The 15,624-nt window shown below is 38.2% G+C and overlaps 1 protein-coding gene across 5 annotated transcripts; it reads left to right on the forward strand.

Annotated features, from left to right (window-relative positions):
* The first annotated feature begins 1,588 nt into the window (after window positions 1-1,588).
* LOC135588567 (SWI/SNF complex subunit SWI3C homolog) lies at window positions 1,589-14,700 on the forward strand. 5 transcript variants are annotated; one of them, XM_065080758.1, is made up of 9 exons: window positions 1,589-1,699; window positions 1,837-2,358; window positions 2,462-3,012; window positions 3,955-4,318; window positions 4,427-4,494; window positions 11,536-11,624; window positions 11,921-11,991; window positions 12,068-12,234; window positions 14,125-14,700. In XM_065080758.1, the coding sequence occupies exons 1-9, from the start codon at window positions 1,666-1,668 to the stop codon at window positions 14,596-14,598; spliced, it is 2,340 nt and encodes a 779-aa protein (XP_064936830.1). In that variant the 5' UTR covers window positions 1,589-1,665; the 3' UTR covers window positions 14,599-14,700. The 5 variants fall into 5 exon arrangements, with proteins under 5 accessions (XP_064936830.1, XP_064936833.1, XP_064936831.1 ...); XM_065080761.1 differs by having other exon boundaries at window positions 12,080-12,234; XM_065080759.1 differs by having other exon boundaries at window positions 11,927-11,991.
* The last annotated feature ends 924 nt before the right edge of the window (window positions 14,701-15,624 follow it).

Genomic DNA, 15,624 nt, shown 5'->3' on the forward strand with positions numbered 1-15,624 from the left:
TACTAAATTACATTAATAATACATCATAACACCGTATTTGATAAAGTTATATATACAATTGAAAATGATAGGACAAACATGCCAATCATGCATGATCAACTACATGAAGACCTCAAAAGGTACATTATTGCTTTCTATTAATGGAACAATTATTGCTCATTATAAGTATCCGGGACACAAAAATAGATATAGAAAGTCCATAAATAGGTTGATAATGGAATAATTCAGGCTCTCTGTGGTTCATCAGAAGAAATAAATATACTTGCTTGTTTTTTTTCTTAGTCTTTTTTTCAACACTAAATATAAAACACATGTAGCTGTGCAGCAACATTTGTTGGCAATAATAAAATAGTTATTTCTCCAATCTAATTTTATCAAGATAATCGATTCATCATAATTATATATATATATATATATATGTATATATATATATATATGTATATATATATATGTATATATATATATATATGTATATATATATATGTATATATATATATGTATATATATATATATGTATATATATATATATGTATATATATATATATGTATATATATATATATGTATATATATATATATGTATATATATATATATATATATCTTTTCTTTATGCTCTAAGTAGTGACAATATCTAAAAGGAATTTATAAGATAAGTACCCATCTTTTGGACCCCCTAATTTGCCTATTGGGTTTTATTTATATTAAAATATTAAAATGATGAAAATATTAAAATATTAAAATTATGATAATATTAAATATAAAAATGATGATAATATATATATTTTTATTTATATTAAAATATGATAATATTAAAATAAAATAAATAATGGCTTATCAAATTTTTATTTATATTAATATATTATCAAGAATAATTCTTATTTTATTTTATTTTAATATTATCATATTGTATGTTATAGTGATTTTCTAGACATAGTTGGGTAGGTAGATTAGTTATATCCATTTGTATCCTAAAATTAGTGAACCTCATATCCTAACAAAAATTTTAATTCTATATTTAATCATAAATTTAAATAATCCTAAAACTAAGAGATTGGGTGTGTGTAATTTGGCATGAGATTTTATAGACAATCCACTATGAAGATCCTCACATAGTAAATGTTATGAAGAAATTCTCACATTGATCCTTTTTAGGATGTCAAATCACCCAATTTTGTGTCTCTCATTATCTTGAGAATTTATGGAATTATAGCTTGATGAGAAAAACTGTAATTTGATGAACTTGATAATTTATATCTTATTATTTTGTGCCCATTATTGAGATAACACTTAGGAAATTCAAGAAATAGAGATTGTTTATCTCCATTTTATGAGGTAGTATGAAATTTCTACTAATTTTAATTTGATGGATTTTCCATACATTAAAGCAAAAATTAAATATTAAAGAACATATTTAATATTTCAAAAATTGGGAAAATGTTTTTTTTTTTCATTTTTTAAGGCTGTCAAAATGAGAATAATAGAAAAAGAAACTCCGTGTGTAATTGTACCGCGGGAACAGTATAACCTAAAATGTCTTCTCGCACGCGTAAGGATATGCTCACTCCCGGTCTTCTTACCCCTTTACGCCCCACCTCTCCCCCCCCGCTCGTGCGCCATTAGCTCCCACTTCTCTCCCGTTCCGAGCCCTCCTCGCCCAGCTCCGCCCATGTCGCCCGCTTCCCCTTCTCTCCCCTCTTCAGGTAAACGCTTACTCTCGCTCGCTCTCTCTCTCTCTCTCTCTAGGGTTTTCGCTTTTTTCTTCTTCTCCTTCTCCTCCTCCTCGAAATCTTTCGATGTCACTTCATTTGACGCCAATATCGCCTCCAAACTCTGGCAGATTCGCGGCTCAAATGGCGGAAGAGGAAGCGCGACGCCAATTCCAGGCGCCAGAAGCCGCCGGACGACGACGAGGATGACGAGGACAACGAGGATGCTGGGCCCGCCGCGGAGGAGGCGCAGGAGGACGGCCACGACTCCCCCGCGAACCCCGCCGCCGCCGACCCCGTCCTCGACCTCCGCGGGTCTGAGGTCCTTTCCGACGGTGGCCACCGGATCTCCGACTTCCCAGCCGCCGTACGCCACATCGTCAATCGCCCCCACCCTTCCGTCCTCGCCCTCGTTGCCGCCGAGCGCTCCAACTTTGCAGCCCGCCCGTGCGTTCCCCCCCTTTTGGAGAACATCTCTTACGGCCAGCTGCAGGCCCTCTCAGCGGTGCTCCCCGATAACCCTTCGCTGCTGCAGCCGTCAGACCTTGAAAAGCCCTCGGCTTATGTTTGTACACCGCCGCCTCTCATGGAAGGGAAGGGCATGGTGAAGCGGTTCGGCAAAGAACAGCTTCTCCTTGTTCCAATGCACTCCGGTCCGTAGTAGCAGTGCTTGGATTTTTTGCTCGTCGTTTCTTTCCGCTCTTAGAAGCTTTGAGGTCATTTTCATTCTAAAAATTTCTTCTTTGACGTCTTTAGATTGGTTTTCTGGAAGCACTGTGCATCGGCTGGAGAGGCAAGTTGTGCCGCACTTCTTCTCAGGGAAATCTGGCGATCACAGCCCAGAAAAGTACATAGGGCTTCGAAACAAGATAATTTCCAAGTACCTGGAGAATCCCGGGAAGAGGCTATCTTTTGCGGATTGCCAATCGTTGGTTCCAAACAATGAGCTTTATGATCTTAGTCGAATAGTTAGGTTTCTGGATCACTGGGGGATTATTAATTATCTTGCAGCTTCTTCTGTGCATCGTGGTCTTAGGATGGCTGGCTCCCTTCTTAAGGAGGATGTCAGTGGGGAGCTTCAGCTTCAGACTGCACCACTGAGGTCCATAGACAGTTTGATCTTGTTTGATAGACCAAAATGTAGCCTCCGTCTAGATGATGTTGCTTTGCTTTCTCATTCTGCATCAGTAGATTTTGATGCTGGCATTGGTGATTTGGATAGTAGAATTAGGGAACGGTTTGCTGAACATACATGCAATTTCTGTTCTTGCCCACTCACCAATTTGCACTATCAATCACAAAAAGAGGTATGTTTTTCTTTTATCTGCTCTGTTTACTTTTAATTTTACCTTCTTACTTCATATACATACAAATAGTATATAAATAATGAATGTCCTAGCACAATGCAGTTTGTTGTTACGTTGTTGTTTGTTTAGTTTCTCACTAATGTGAATGTCACCAAAACTTATCATCATTTTGGATCATATATTGCTCCATTGTAGTAATTACATTGCATTACCATAATTTTTTATTTTTCATTACTCTTTCCATTTACTATCATTAAATAGAGGTAAACTATCAGTAGCACACTTTGTAGATTTTGCTGTATATTTTTAAATCATTTTTCATGCTTTATCTCACAAGTCCACCTCATGCTTCTAATATTAGTTTTCTCTATGATAAGGGATATCTTCACTATAAACAGTCTCATTAAGACATTGAAAATGATTAAGATTGGCAAGTGCTTTGATCCGCTTAGTGGCTTAAACTGAGGAATACATGTTCTCACATGATTATCAAAAATTGCACTACCACAGAGAGAGAGAGAGAGAGAGAGAGGGGGGGGGGGGGGGGGGGGGAAGGGCCCTTTATATTTTATTCTGCTTCATACATGCATGTGCCGATCATGATTTCTATATTATATAACTAAAATGTACTATGCATCATATATATCATGGTCTACTAACAAATATGAATAAATGAGAATATCATCTTTTCTTTTCTACCTTCTTCACTTGTCTGGCCATTGATTACTAGTCCATGAACTAGGTGGTATTATCTGATTTTCAACTTTTATCATTGATTCGTGATGGTGATTTCACTAGTCATTTAGTTTCTATATTTTCAGCATAAACCTAGCAAATGCTATGGAGTGCCAACCATAATGGACAAGTTCCAACTCCCTTGACTGCTTATATCTGTTAAATTCTGATTTTTTATCATATTAAGCTGTGAAATCCTTTGAACAGGATGATATTATGCTTTGCTTGGACTGCTTCCATGATGCAAAATTTGTTACGGGCCATTCGAGCCTAGATTTTATAAGAATGGATTCGAGAAATGATCATCCAGATCTTGATGGGGATAACTGGACAGATCAGGAAACATTGCTGTTACTTGAAGCCTTAGAAAAATATAATGAAAACTGGAACGAAGTTGCAGAATATGTGGGCAGCAAGACAAAAGCACAATGTATTTTGCATTTTCTTCGCCTTCCGATGGAAAATGGTCTACTAGAAAACATTGAACTTCCACATATGCCCACTTCAGTTGATTCATCAAATGTACCTGATCCCGTGATTCAAAATTCAAATTCTAATGGTAATATCGTAGGTAATTCTTAAAGAATCTATTTGGAGACTACAAGAAAAGTTTATTTTGAACTAATTACCTTTTGTACTTTGGTCTAAAACCCTCTTATGCTAATTGTGTTATGATTAGGCAATCGAGATTTCTGTAATGGTAGCGAGCTCCCATTTTCAAATTCCGCCAATCCAGTTCTGTCCCTGGTGAGTAGTTGAGTTTCTGCATCTTTGTGTTTTCATTTCATTGCAAAAGAACAGAATGAACGCAACACATAAATCTAGCTCCAAGCAGACTTCTTGGTTGCGTATATTTATGCTGTTATTAACCTTGCACCATGTTGTAATTGGTGAGAGTGAAGTCAGACCAAGTGGACTAGATTTAGGTTCTGATCTACTGTGATTACAAAACTTTGTTATCACTTAGTCAACTGGAAAAACATAATAACTACAATAGGTGCCCTGGGAATGGGTAATCTTAAATTTGCCTATGTTGGTGCTATTAGGCCATAAATCTGGGGACAGACGTACTGAAGAGAATGCTCAAACAAACCAGGAGCCTTACATAAACGTTAATATTCATATCGTTGACCTATCACCTATGTAGAAGTTGGTTGTGTATATTTATGCTGATGTCGACCTTTCATTTTGATGTTCTAATGGTGAGAGGGAAGATGGACTAAATGGACTAGTTGATTTAGGTTCTGATCTGCTGTGATTACAGAACCTTTATGAAGGCATGGGTTTGATTGCTTGGTCAACAATAAAGGCTCAGGGACTACAATGTATGTGTGCTTGGAATGGGTGGTCTTAACTTTGCTTATGTTGGTGCTATGGCCCTAGATCAGGGAGATTGAACTACAGGAACCATTTGTGAATGCTCAAACAGCTATGGATCCTTATGGTGCTATGGCCCTAGATCAGGGAGATTGAACTACAGGAACCATTTGTGAATGCTCAAACAGCTATTGATCCTTTTTTGAACATTCATCTTGATATGCTTTACCTCCTCAGTACCTAAAATTCCTCCTAGTGATTGATTTATACATTGACCTTAATGCATTATAATGAAACCTATGATAAATAGCTTGGTTTTTGTTCATTCAAAGTTTCAAATCTTGCTTTTGCCCAATTGGATATGGAGATTCAATTCAATGATATCAATTTTAATAATTTGACTCCAAATTCATGAGTTTGATCTATAAAAGAATGAAAATATATAAAAAATATAGAAAGCAATATCAATGAAAAAAAGGTTATATTTCATATCTCCAATATTAATTTGAAAAAAGTTATATTTCATATCTCCAATATTAATTTGAAAAAAGTTTGATATTATGAGAAAAAAGTTCATAATACATATCCAAGAGGTACCTTACAAATATTAGATTGGACATATATTTGATACAAATATGTAAGTGATTCAAGTATTTGCCCTCATAGTTCAAGCTTCTTTATTATTCTAGTGTGAATTGTCCGCATCATATTAGTGACATTCTATTTCAATTTTCATCTTCATGGGCAAAGAACTTTTACATTGTAGTTGAATTTGCCTTATTATCACGAACTTACTTGGTTTTGCTTAAGTTGTGCAACATCCTTTCGTGTTTATCCGCAAAGGGTTAGTCTCCAAAAACCTCTTATAGTTCCTTAAGGACATGCAAAAGAGATGAAACGTTTAATTCAGGATATCACAAACAGACATTTTAGCAAACACTTGATAGACAATGCAAATTACAAACATAGACTTTGCAAGCTCTGATTAGTAGCACGACAAAGGGTCTAAGGTGCCACCATAGCCAAAAGTTCCCACAGATGCCCACATGACATTGTTGTGGAACAAGACAATGAACCAGGCTTAGGCATTGCCCCAAAGGCACATCCAGCCATGTGCCACCCGAGTAGCTCCTAGGTGCAGTGCTGACTGACACTTCACACCACTCTACAAAGCTACAAAACCCTAGAATAACTATCTGGATGATCTTTTTTTTGGGCAATTTTGCTTTTGTGTGACGACTGCACAAGACCTACACTTATAGGACTAAAACGACCACAAGTGTTAACCAAAATGGGGCTGCTAAGTCTACTGCAAGCCTTCTACATGCTGTGTAAAGCAGGAACAAAACTGAAAGATATGGACATACATAAGCATTACATTGAATACCATGTATACAGATTTATTCGTGGTATTCTCTCCTACTTATTCTTTCTATGTCCTCGTTGAAGCCTTTATAGACGTTGTATCTTCTTGCCTTTGTTGAATCTTTAATCTTTTGCTCCAGTTGCAACACTTCTCTTGGCTCCCAATTGCTCTTCGGCTGTTGTTGAGTTATCGAACTTTGATTCACCAATGCTACTTCAACACGCCAATGACTCTGTGGTGAGGTCGGTCGAGTTGTGTTGATCTTTGTTGGTTTCTGCAGATCCCTTAAATGAAGAAAAGGACCTTCTTATTGTGCGCCAGTCTCTTAAATGACTCGCGCCGCTTGAATTGGGTGGATGCTTGGTGGAGCTTTAACAAGCATTGACTCGCGAACTTTGAAGTTTTGAGGTTTTTCCTCGATAAAATTTGTCCATCGATTTCTCTTTTACTTAGTTGTCGCCTCAAAGTAGGTTTACATCAGTCCTACCTTCGATTGATATTCTGTTGGGAAATAAAGTAGATAATCTACTCTCGATGAAATCGACTACCATTGGTGAGGATTTGACAATTGTTGTATTTGACTAAGTTTCTTTAAAAGGTCTTTGAACATGTGCAAAGCTCTTCTACTGGATAAATAAGAGAACTGGGGTATTCGGTTTCGTCCATCCTCTTAAGAGTTGAGAAGTCAAAGGTTACTTGACCCTGCCCGCCTCCTTGAGGGTTGTGCTTCATGCATCAAACCGGTTCCTAGCTTTCGCCTGCTTTTTGCTCACACTTCTGAAGTACCTAAAGTATTTGTACTCCTCATGTTGAGTTAGCTATTGCAATTCGCTTTCTCATTGTCATCAAACTTATGGAATGTTAGAAATTTTGCTTGAAAAAAATAAAAATTTACCCTGACTTGGAGAAAGTCTTCAATAGTTTTGATCGCCTTTGAGATTATACCATATTCTCCATCATTTCCATTGCCTACTAAGTAGAAAGGGTACAACATCATGTATTGCCTACTCCATTCCTTGATTGAGCACTCTTGCATTGACTCAAAGTTTCCATTTTCGGCTCTCTTGATGAGAAGCCCATTGACATCGATCTTATGAAGTTCTCTAGTCTCTGTCCTTCGGACTTGTCTTGCTATCTAGAGTTTGCATCTGCATTCTCCACATCCTTGGCCCATTTTACGACTATGCACTCTTCTTCCATGAGAGGAAGGGATCGATGACTCTACGTAACTCCCCGCTTCTGCGGTACCATGGTATTACCTTGCCATGCCCATGACTTTACTATCCATCACCTTACATCTGCGTCCTTTTTTTGTGATTGATGGATTTGCCTCTACGACACTGTGGCATTCCTCTAATTCCACTTCCATTCTAACCGACGCTTGATTTTGGTTAGCCAAGTCCCTTTCGACTCGTCATTGTTTTCTCGTCCCTTTCTATCACTTGCTTTAACACATTTGTATTCTCCGAGCAATTTCTCTTGGTTGATGGAAAGACAAGCTACAACTCCCATGCATAGCCTCTGCCATCATGTTGCAGGGCTCATGCTGATTTGTTCTCCTTTACGTCCTTGGTAGCAACGTTTGCTCACTTGGTCTTGTCTTTTACAAGCTCCCTCAAGCGAATATGAGCTCTGGAGCAGTCTAACTCTCTAGTCGCTTTGATCATACCTTAGTATGATCAAGTTCTCCCCCATAGGACTCATTAGTACTTACACACGGAATCCCCCTCGGTGGTACACAATCCCATATGTTGATGACCAAGATCGAATGCAATGGAGATATCGTAATCTGTTGCACTATCGGTGCACTTGAATGGCAGCAGTGCGACATATTCTTCAAGTGTATCTTCTTTCTTGTCCTCTTGTCCCGTGCCAAGACCTTTTGACCTTAACTTCGTCTCTACAAGTTGAGTCGTCTTAATCCTTCCGTCAATTGCCTCGTCAAGATAAGGTTTATGTGCCTCGAAGCTCTTTTCGATTTTGGCACCATATAAGATGAGTCTGATCCATCAAAACGAGGGACCCACAGAACAACATAATCTTGCTCTTGCCTCTGTAAGAGTTCATGCTTTTGACCACTGTCTAAGGAAAGCTTCGTGCCTTTGCTCCATGTTTCGTCTTCTATGTCGACTCCCTTCATACGACCCGGGCACTTCACCAAGTTTTACCTAAGTTGCTATGTTCCTCAGTTTGTATTGAGTTAATGGTGGCCCTCTTGCCTGCCATTTTATGTGTCAGCCCTCTATTGAGTTCGATCTCTATATCGTCTCTAAGTGTGCTTTCGTTTAGTGTTATTGCCTAGGGTCGCTCCCCCACTTGATCTCGTAATGCGTCCTCCAATACATTACCTCGTAGGAGATTATACAACAACTCCTCACCACTTGCTTGAACCATTGATTTTTATGGAGTTGTTATCTTAAGGTATCCCCTCAACATGTGCGGTCTGTTGTACATAATTCTCCTTTTGGATAACTGGGACTTATCCCTTTTGGATATTTGTTGGAATAACTTTTTTCGTCGGATCCTTCCCTTTGGAAGTTTTAGTGACCATCATCCCCTTGGACTACTTCATCTTGTTAAATAAATTGTGCACTGTTTGGCCATCACGAACACACTTGCTAGATTGCGACTCTTTGCCAATATAGCCCTCGCTGCGATCCTCAAGGCCTAACAACATGCTGAACTTACTACACACTTGAGCCTTCTATGGACGTATCTTTCTCATGCTCTATGACGTCGAGTTTCGGTCACCTTGGGATGGCTATGGATAGTCCATTGTCCGCATATAAGCCCTTGCATGAGTATTGAATTCTTTGACTTAGCAATTTCCCTCGCCTCTATGAGCTTTACACAACTTTTTCAATCATTGAACGACTCATCCCTCCTTGTATGGTTTCTTCCTTTACTAAGCGCCTCACTTGCCTTGAGCACCGTCAAGTTTGGTTGTCAACATCGAGCAATAGCTTGAACTCAACCATCCTAACCTTTGTGTGCTATGCATTCTTTCTAGCTCACTTGTCGTCATTGTGCCTCGCGTGAAGGGTTGGCCATTCTTTTGAATATCAGTCTCGGATGCTTGCTCCTTTGAGCGACTCTTTCCTTGCGTCTCTACGTTCGTTTCCCTCAAATGGTCGTGTGTGTTGGCTACCCTCAATGCAGCCCCACTAAGTCCCCTATGTTTATATGCCAAGTGTTCCTAAGTGTGATTGTCTCGCTCTAACACTATCTATTTTTATCACAGGCTTAGTTGGTTTTGCCTAAGTCGTGCGACACCCTTACGTGTCCATCCGCAAAGGGTCAACCTCCCGAAAACCTCTTATGGTCTCTTAAGTGTTTGCAAAAGGGAAGACGAGTGAGTGAAAACATTTCACTCAGGATTTCACAAATAGATATTTTATTAAATATTTGATAGAAAATTCAAATTACAAACATATATTTCGCAAGCTCTAAATAGTCGCACGACAAAGGGTCTAAGGTGGTCCATTGTGGTCAAAAGTTTCCACAAGTGCCCACATGACATTGTTGCAAAACAAGGCAGCGAACTACTCGTAGACACTACCTACCCCAAAGGCCCATCTAGCCATGTGTCACATGGGTAGCTCTTGGGTGCAATGCTGGTTGACACTCTGCATTACGCTGCGGAGCTAGAAAACCTTGAAAATAGTTGTCTTGATGAACTGTTTTTGGGTAGTTTTGCCTCTACACGATGACTACACAACCTGTATTTATAGGACTAAAATGACCATAAGAGCTAATCAAAATGGAATTGTCAAGTTTACTGTAAGCCCTTTACATGCTGTGCAAAGCATGAATAAAATTGAAAGATATGAACATACACAAACATTACATTGAACACCTACAGAATTATTCGTGATATTATGTCCTAGCTGATTTTACTTTAAGATGATTAGCTCCAGGGAATGACTTAAACTAGTTCTGAGCTAGATTCTTGATCCTGCCTCGATCGGGTGACATTGACTGGTCATTTCTGATGGTCCTGTCTGGTTTAAAGAAAAACAAGTTCTAAAAACCCTTGATGCCTTTAGGGCTGGCAAGCCCTCTTGGTCTCACCCAAGTGTTGCTATTGTTGTCAGTTACCACCCATCCACCTACAGCCTGTTGTTACTTGTCCACCCTCCGCTTGCACTTGTACTTGTGCCTACCTCTTCATCGGTAATTCTCCTCTTCTTCTTGTCCTCCTTTTCCTCGTCATCCTTTTTCTTGCTTTCTTCTTCGTTCCTCATTCTTCTTGCTCCTCCTCTTTCCCTCCGCTGGGTACTGTAGGATGTTCTGGCATTCCATGTATCGGTATGCAGAAATGGACCTGGCGGATCCGGTGCCTGAAAGGACCTTTACTGGTCTGGTACCTAAAATTGGAAATCTTGGTTCTGTGCCAGCTTCACAACATTGGCTGATTCCTATATGAAACAATTGTGTTAGTATGGTCTGATTTAGTCTTTTTCTCAGTCTTGTAGCTACCAGAATCAGCTCACATCGATTGAGCTCGGTTATAGTTAATTGACTTTGGGCAATTCCAACCAATTTGATAGCATAACAGAAAGAGGAAAAAAAAAAGAGTGGGGAAGAGTGAAAGAAGGGGAGGTAGCAGAAGGGGAAGACAAGAAAGAAATATGACCGACTATGGTACAAAGTAATACTACTACTATGAAATTTGCTATTTGTTGCTATCATCACAAATATAATGTTCACCATTTCGTAAGACAGGAAAGGATGAAAAATATCTATCCATTTTAAATCTTCTTCCAATTGGATTAATGGATCTTCCGATTGGAAATGATAACCGAATACATAGGTCATTAGGAGTTCTAATAAGCATATGCATATAGTATACCATCTAAACATCTTATTTCCTTTATGAGGAAGAGAGAAAATGGTAGAGCTGATGAATATCGGCAAAACAAGTATTGTTAACCAAGGAAAACTTTAAGAACTAAAATGACAATTGTTTCCGATTAAATCACATTAGCAAATGTCAAATACTTTGCATTTGAATTCTTAAAATTACCTAGATGTTGATTGCTTCTTGTAGAAATATTTTGCTTGTAATATTTCAGTACCTTATTCGAACATTGTGAAATTTGTAGGTTGCCTTCTTGACCTCCGCAATTGGACCAAGAGTTGCTGCAGCTTGTGCAAGTGCAGCATTGTCTATCCTGACTAGAGAGGACTCCAGGTTAGTGCTAAAATGCTTCAGTTCTTCATGGGATTGGTACATGATTGCAATCGTATTATGGTGCTCAGTATTTACATTAGTATTCAATTTAAATTGTTACTTTTCTCTTCAAAAGATGTGAGGTGATACAAGACATGCTAAAATCAGTTGTACATGTTTTAGGATTACATTTATATTCTTCCTGGTGCCCAATCTAGCATATCATTCTAGTTTTCTTTATTGCTTTATATACACATTTAGAGGCCACTGTTTCTGCTGTCAATTAATTATATTTCACTTCTTTTACATGTTTGAAGGATCAGATCTGAGAGCTGGCATTCCGAAGTTGGCATCTGTGGGCCACATGGAAACTTGGGTCCTCACAAAGGTATATTGCTGATATTCTTCTGGTTTAGATTTCATGATTGTGGAAGTTGTCCCTTGATATTTTAATTCACTGTCAGATGGAACTCTAGAAGTTCAAGTGCCACAGTCTACTTCGCTTGCTCCTGAACTTGTGAAATATGCTGCCATGTGTGGCCTATCTGCAGCTGCAGTGAAAGCAAAATTATTTGCAGATCAAGAGGAGCGTGAAATTCAGAGACTGGCTGCAACTATCATAAATCACCAGGTTTTATTAGTGTTTGTTGCTTCTTTCATGATTTATGGTACATTTGAGATGGATAATTGGTAGTTTGATTAGTTTGGCCAATTTTGACAGGGGTAAACTGAAAACAAGTTCTTGGGTGAATTTGATGGAAGAATTTAGAATAATTCACTGAATAGGAATTCACAACTTTTGCTTCCAATGCAAGATAAAGAATTGGTTGTCTTGCCTCTGCTTGTTACCTTCTTCACAATTTACTGTTTAAACTTTTAGAGCGTAAATTTTTATGCTGAAGTCCTTTACAATCAGGTTAATAATATTCCTAATTAACTGGGACATCCAATTAAGCAAGCTAATGGTGTTTTTTCAAATAATACTGCCATGATGCTTTTTCACATGCTACAAATGAGTAATGAAATCCAGAAAGTGAAATGGCTATATCCACTTATTTTCCCAGAAACAGTTATGGATATGGAACGTATTAATGATGTTTCCATTCCTAATTGACCACTTGGTTTGTTCGCATGGGGATTGTAAACTTTGATGGAATTTAAACTTTAAAGTATGACAGATCGAAAGAGTTTTTATGTAAATATGTGCAAATTTCACTTTTGTAGGTGCACCCATGCTCAAAGGCAGCTCAAGTTGCATATACAAAATTTTGGCTGCACAATTACTCCTGAAAAACCAATATTCTTTTTAAAGCTTCTCGAGGAAAAAATTGACATGTTTAATGAATTCTATTACGAAAAGGTTCATCTTCAATATTCTTTGACAATCATGATCTGCATAAATTATTGCCTCTTGCTTTCTCACCTAAAAAAAGAAATAAAACCCAGGGGCCCCCTACAGCAGTAATGACTTTTTGGTATTATAAATTTGGTAGATTTAAGTTACATTCAGCCTGTAATCAATTAGCAGAGTTTAAAGTTCAACAACCCCGATGATGAAATTGGCCTTACCTTTAATTATTACTAATAAGCTCCTTGGTGAGTAAAACGGTTACATTTTCCCCTTCCCTTTTTTCTATTCTTCCTTTATCTTCACCTCTCTTTTTTCCCACACTTTCTTCCTTTTGGATCAACCTAATCCTTAATTTTCTTTTTTCTCTCCTTCTTTCATCATCCTCTATCCGTATTTGCTTAACTTGTTGCTTATTGGTTAAAACTTTTATTGGTGAAAAAAACTATCACGGAGGTGTTTGTTGTAATTCTCTCATAATGGAAGTTTCTTGTGTTGCTAAAACTTTGATTAACTCAAGGGTATTTTTGTACATGTCAAGCTTGAGTTAATTGGACTCTTTAGGTAATCATATATCATGGATATTTAGGGCCTCACCGATGTTGCAGGGAGCAAAGTGTTACTATCTAGGAACACACAGGGTGCAAATTGTAGTTAAAAATTAGGAAAGGCGTAAATTGTGATTTCTAGCAAACATAACGTTTTAATTAAATATTTCTTAAAAGTCATGTTAGCATTTAAGTGATTCCTCAAATATCAAACCACCTGAACAAGAACAAAAATAAATTGACGCTAGGAACATATGCTTGAAATATTGTTAATGTTGAAATTCATGTTCTTGAGTTGGGTTGACATGTGCTGTACTTTGAACACAATGAACTTCAAAGTGGCATTTTACTGACATTGCACTTCATCGATCACATTTCGACTATAATCTATTAAATTCCTAGCACCATTTCCATATCTGTATCGGCTGTTATGAAAAGAGTACTAAGGATATACTTGAAGTGATTTTAATAGTGCTTAGCTTAGTCCTGCTTGTCGTAATGCAATGATGTTTAGTATTATTGTAAAATTCCAAGGTTAATTTTGATCTTATGTTTTCAAAAATTGTGTTTGTAATGTTGCAAGTTTGAATTTGAACTCGTGTCCGAAAATCATGGTTATGTGCAGCTAAAGAGGTTGGAGCTGAAGCTGAAACAGTTTGCAGAATTGGAAACCTTACTGCTCAAGGAATGTGAACAGGCTGAGAGGATGAGACAAAGGCTTTCATCTGAACGCCTCCGAATGATGTCCACCCGATTTGGATCAGCCGCAAACAATTTATCATCATCATCATCATCATCATCATCAGTAGCAGCGTCTGCGCCAACCGCTGTCAGTGCAAACACCGTGCCGCCTACCATGTCACCCTCGGTTGGTCAGGCGAATGTGCCAGCTACTTACGGCAGCAATCTTCCCGGCCATCGGCAGATGCAGTTCCTGCAACGGCAGCAAATGTTTGGTTTTGGGCCGCGGTTACCTCTCTCGGCAATCCACCCTGCTCCTGCCCCCTCTCAAAATGTCGCGTTCAGTTCTGGTGTACCTAACACTTCGACTCCTAACCATCATCCATTGTTAAGACCCTCTTCGGGGAATAATCAATAGGATAAAAATGTTTATTCTGTTGTTCATGTTGATCATTGTAACGTGTCTGAGCATAGTTTTAACAGATAATGTGAGTTGATCGTCAGAATAGTCTTTGTCGAATTGCTTGGCTTAGTTTCTTCCCTCCAGCTTTCATAGCTCCTCTGCTGACCTACAGACATCCACTTGTTGGTTCTAACGATAACTCGGCCTTTGCCAATCAATTTCTCAGTACTTATCACATTAGGTTTTCAATCTCCATACTAAAAGCCCTGATAAGTGAAAACTGTACATCCATAACAGATGTGAGACGCAGAAGACAAGCTTGTTGCTACAATCACAAAGGAAAAAAGCTCCGGACGCCATGGGAAAGACTCACATGAGACAAATACGATCGAGTTCTATCTTCATCAAAGGAGTAATCCATAAAAGGTACAAGTTTTTGTCAACCCAATCTTTGTTTCCTCGCCATTGGTTTGCAAATTGGCATAGCAATTAATGAACCCCTTATTTCATTCATATAGATTGTCCACTGTCATGTCAATTAATGGAGTCCAAACCTTCTTTATGTAATATGATGGGGGCAGTTAACTGTCTGCCAATTTCCTACCTTCTCTCTATGGCATGCAAGCCACGCGACTGAGACTTGTGGAAGGAGTCTAAAAGAGACGTCCTACATATAATAATACCACACACTGATGTAATGGAGTCCAATTAATGGTTATATATAATGATTTTACAATGCATGGCTTGTTAGATATCTTATCAGAATATATTAGGAGGTTAAAAGAAATGTTCATTTAGCTATAAAGGACTTGTAGTAACTCTGCAATAAATTGGCACTGCTGCCTATGGTGAATTTTAAGGATAATCACACACACACACACACACACACACACACTCTCTCTCTCTCTCTCTTTATCAACCTTTTTTTTTTTTTTTCTTTTGCTACACTTTTCTTCTTCTTCTTCTTCTTCTTCTCCTCTTTTCCTTCTCTTGTTAGCTGCTTAAGAAAGTTTGAAGGAATTCCTACAAAACTGTCCATCC

Source organism: Musa acuminata, chromosome BXJ1-8 (genome assembly GCF_036884655.1).
Source record: "Musa acuminata AAA Group cultivar baxijiao chromosome BXJ1-8, Cavendish_Baxijiao_AAA, whole genome shotgun sequence".
Classification (NCBI taxonomy): Eukaryota; Viridiplantae; Streptophyta; class Magnoliopsida; order Zingiberales; family Musaceae; genus Musa; species Musa acuminata.

Bases quoted from the DNA above. Each gene is read 5' to 3' on its own strand.
- LOC135588567 (XM_065080758.1), top strand. From the start codon at position 1,666: ATGTCGCCCGCTTCCCCTTCTCTCCCCTCTTCAG. The intron at 11,992-12,067 runs GTATATTGCTGA...ATTCACTGTCAG, and splicing joins AAACTTGGGTCCTCACAAAG to ATGGAACTCTAGAAGTTCAA. The intron at 12,235-14,124 runs GTTTTATTAGTG...GGTTATGTGCAG, and splicing joins CAACTATCATAAATCACCAG to CTAAAGAGGTTGGAGCTGAA.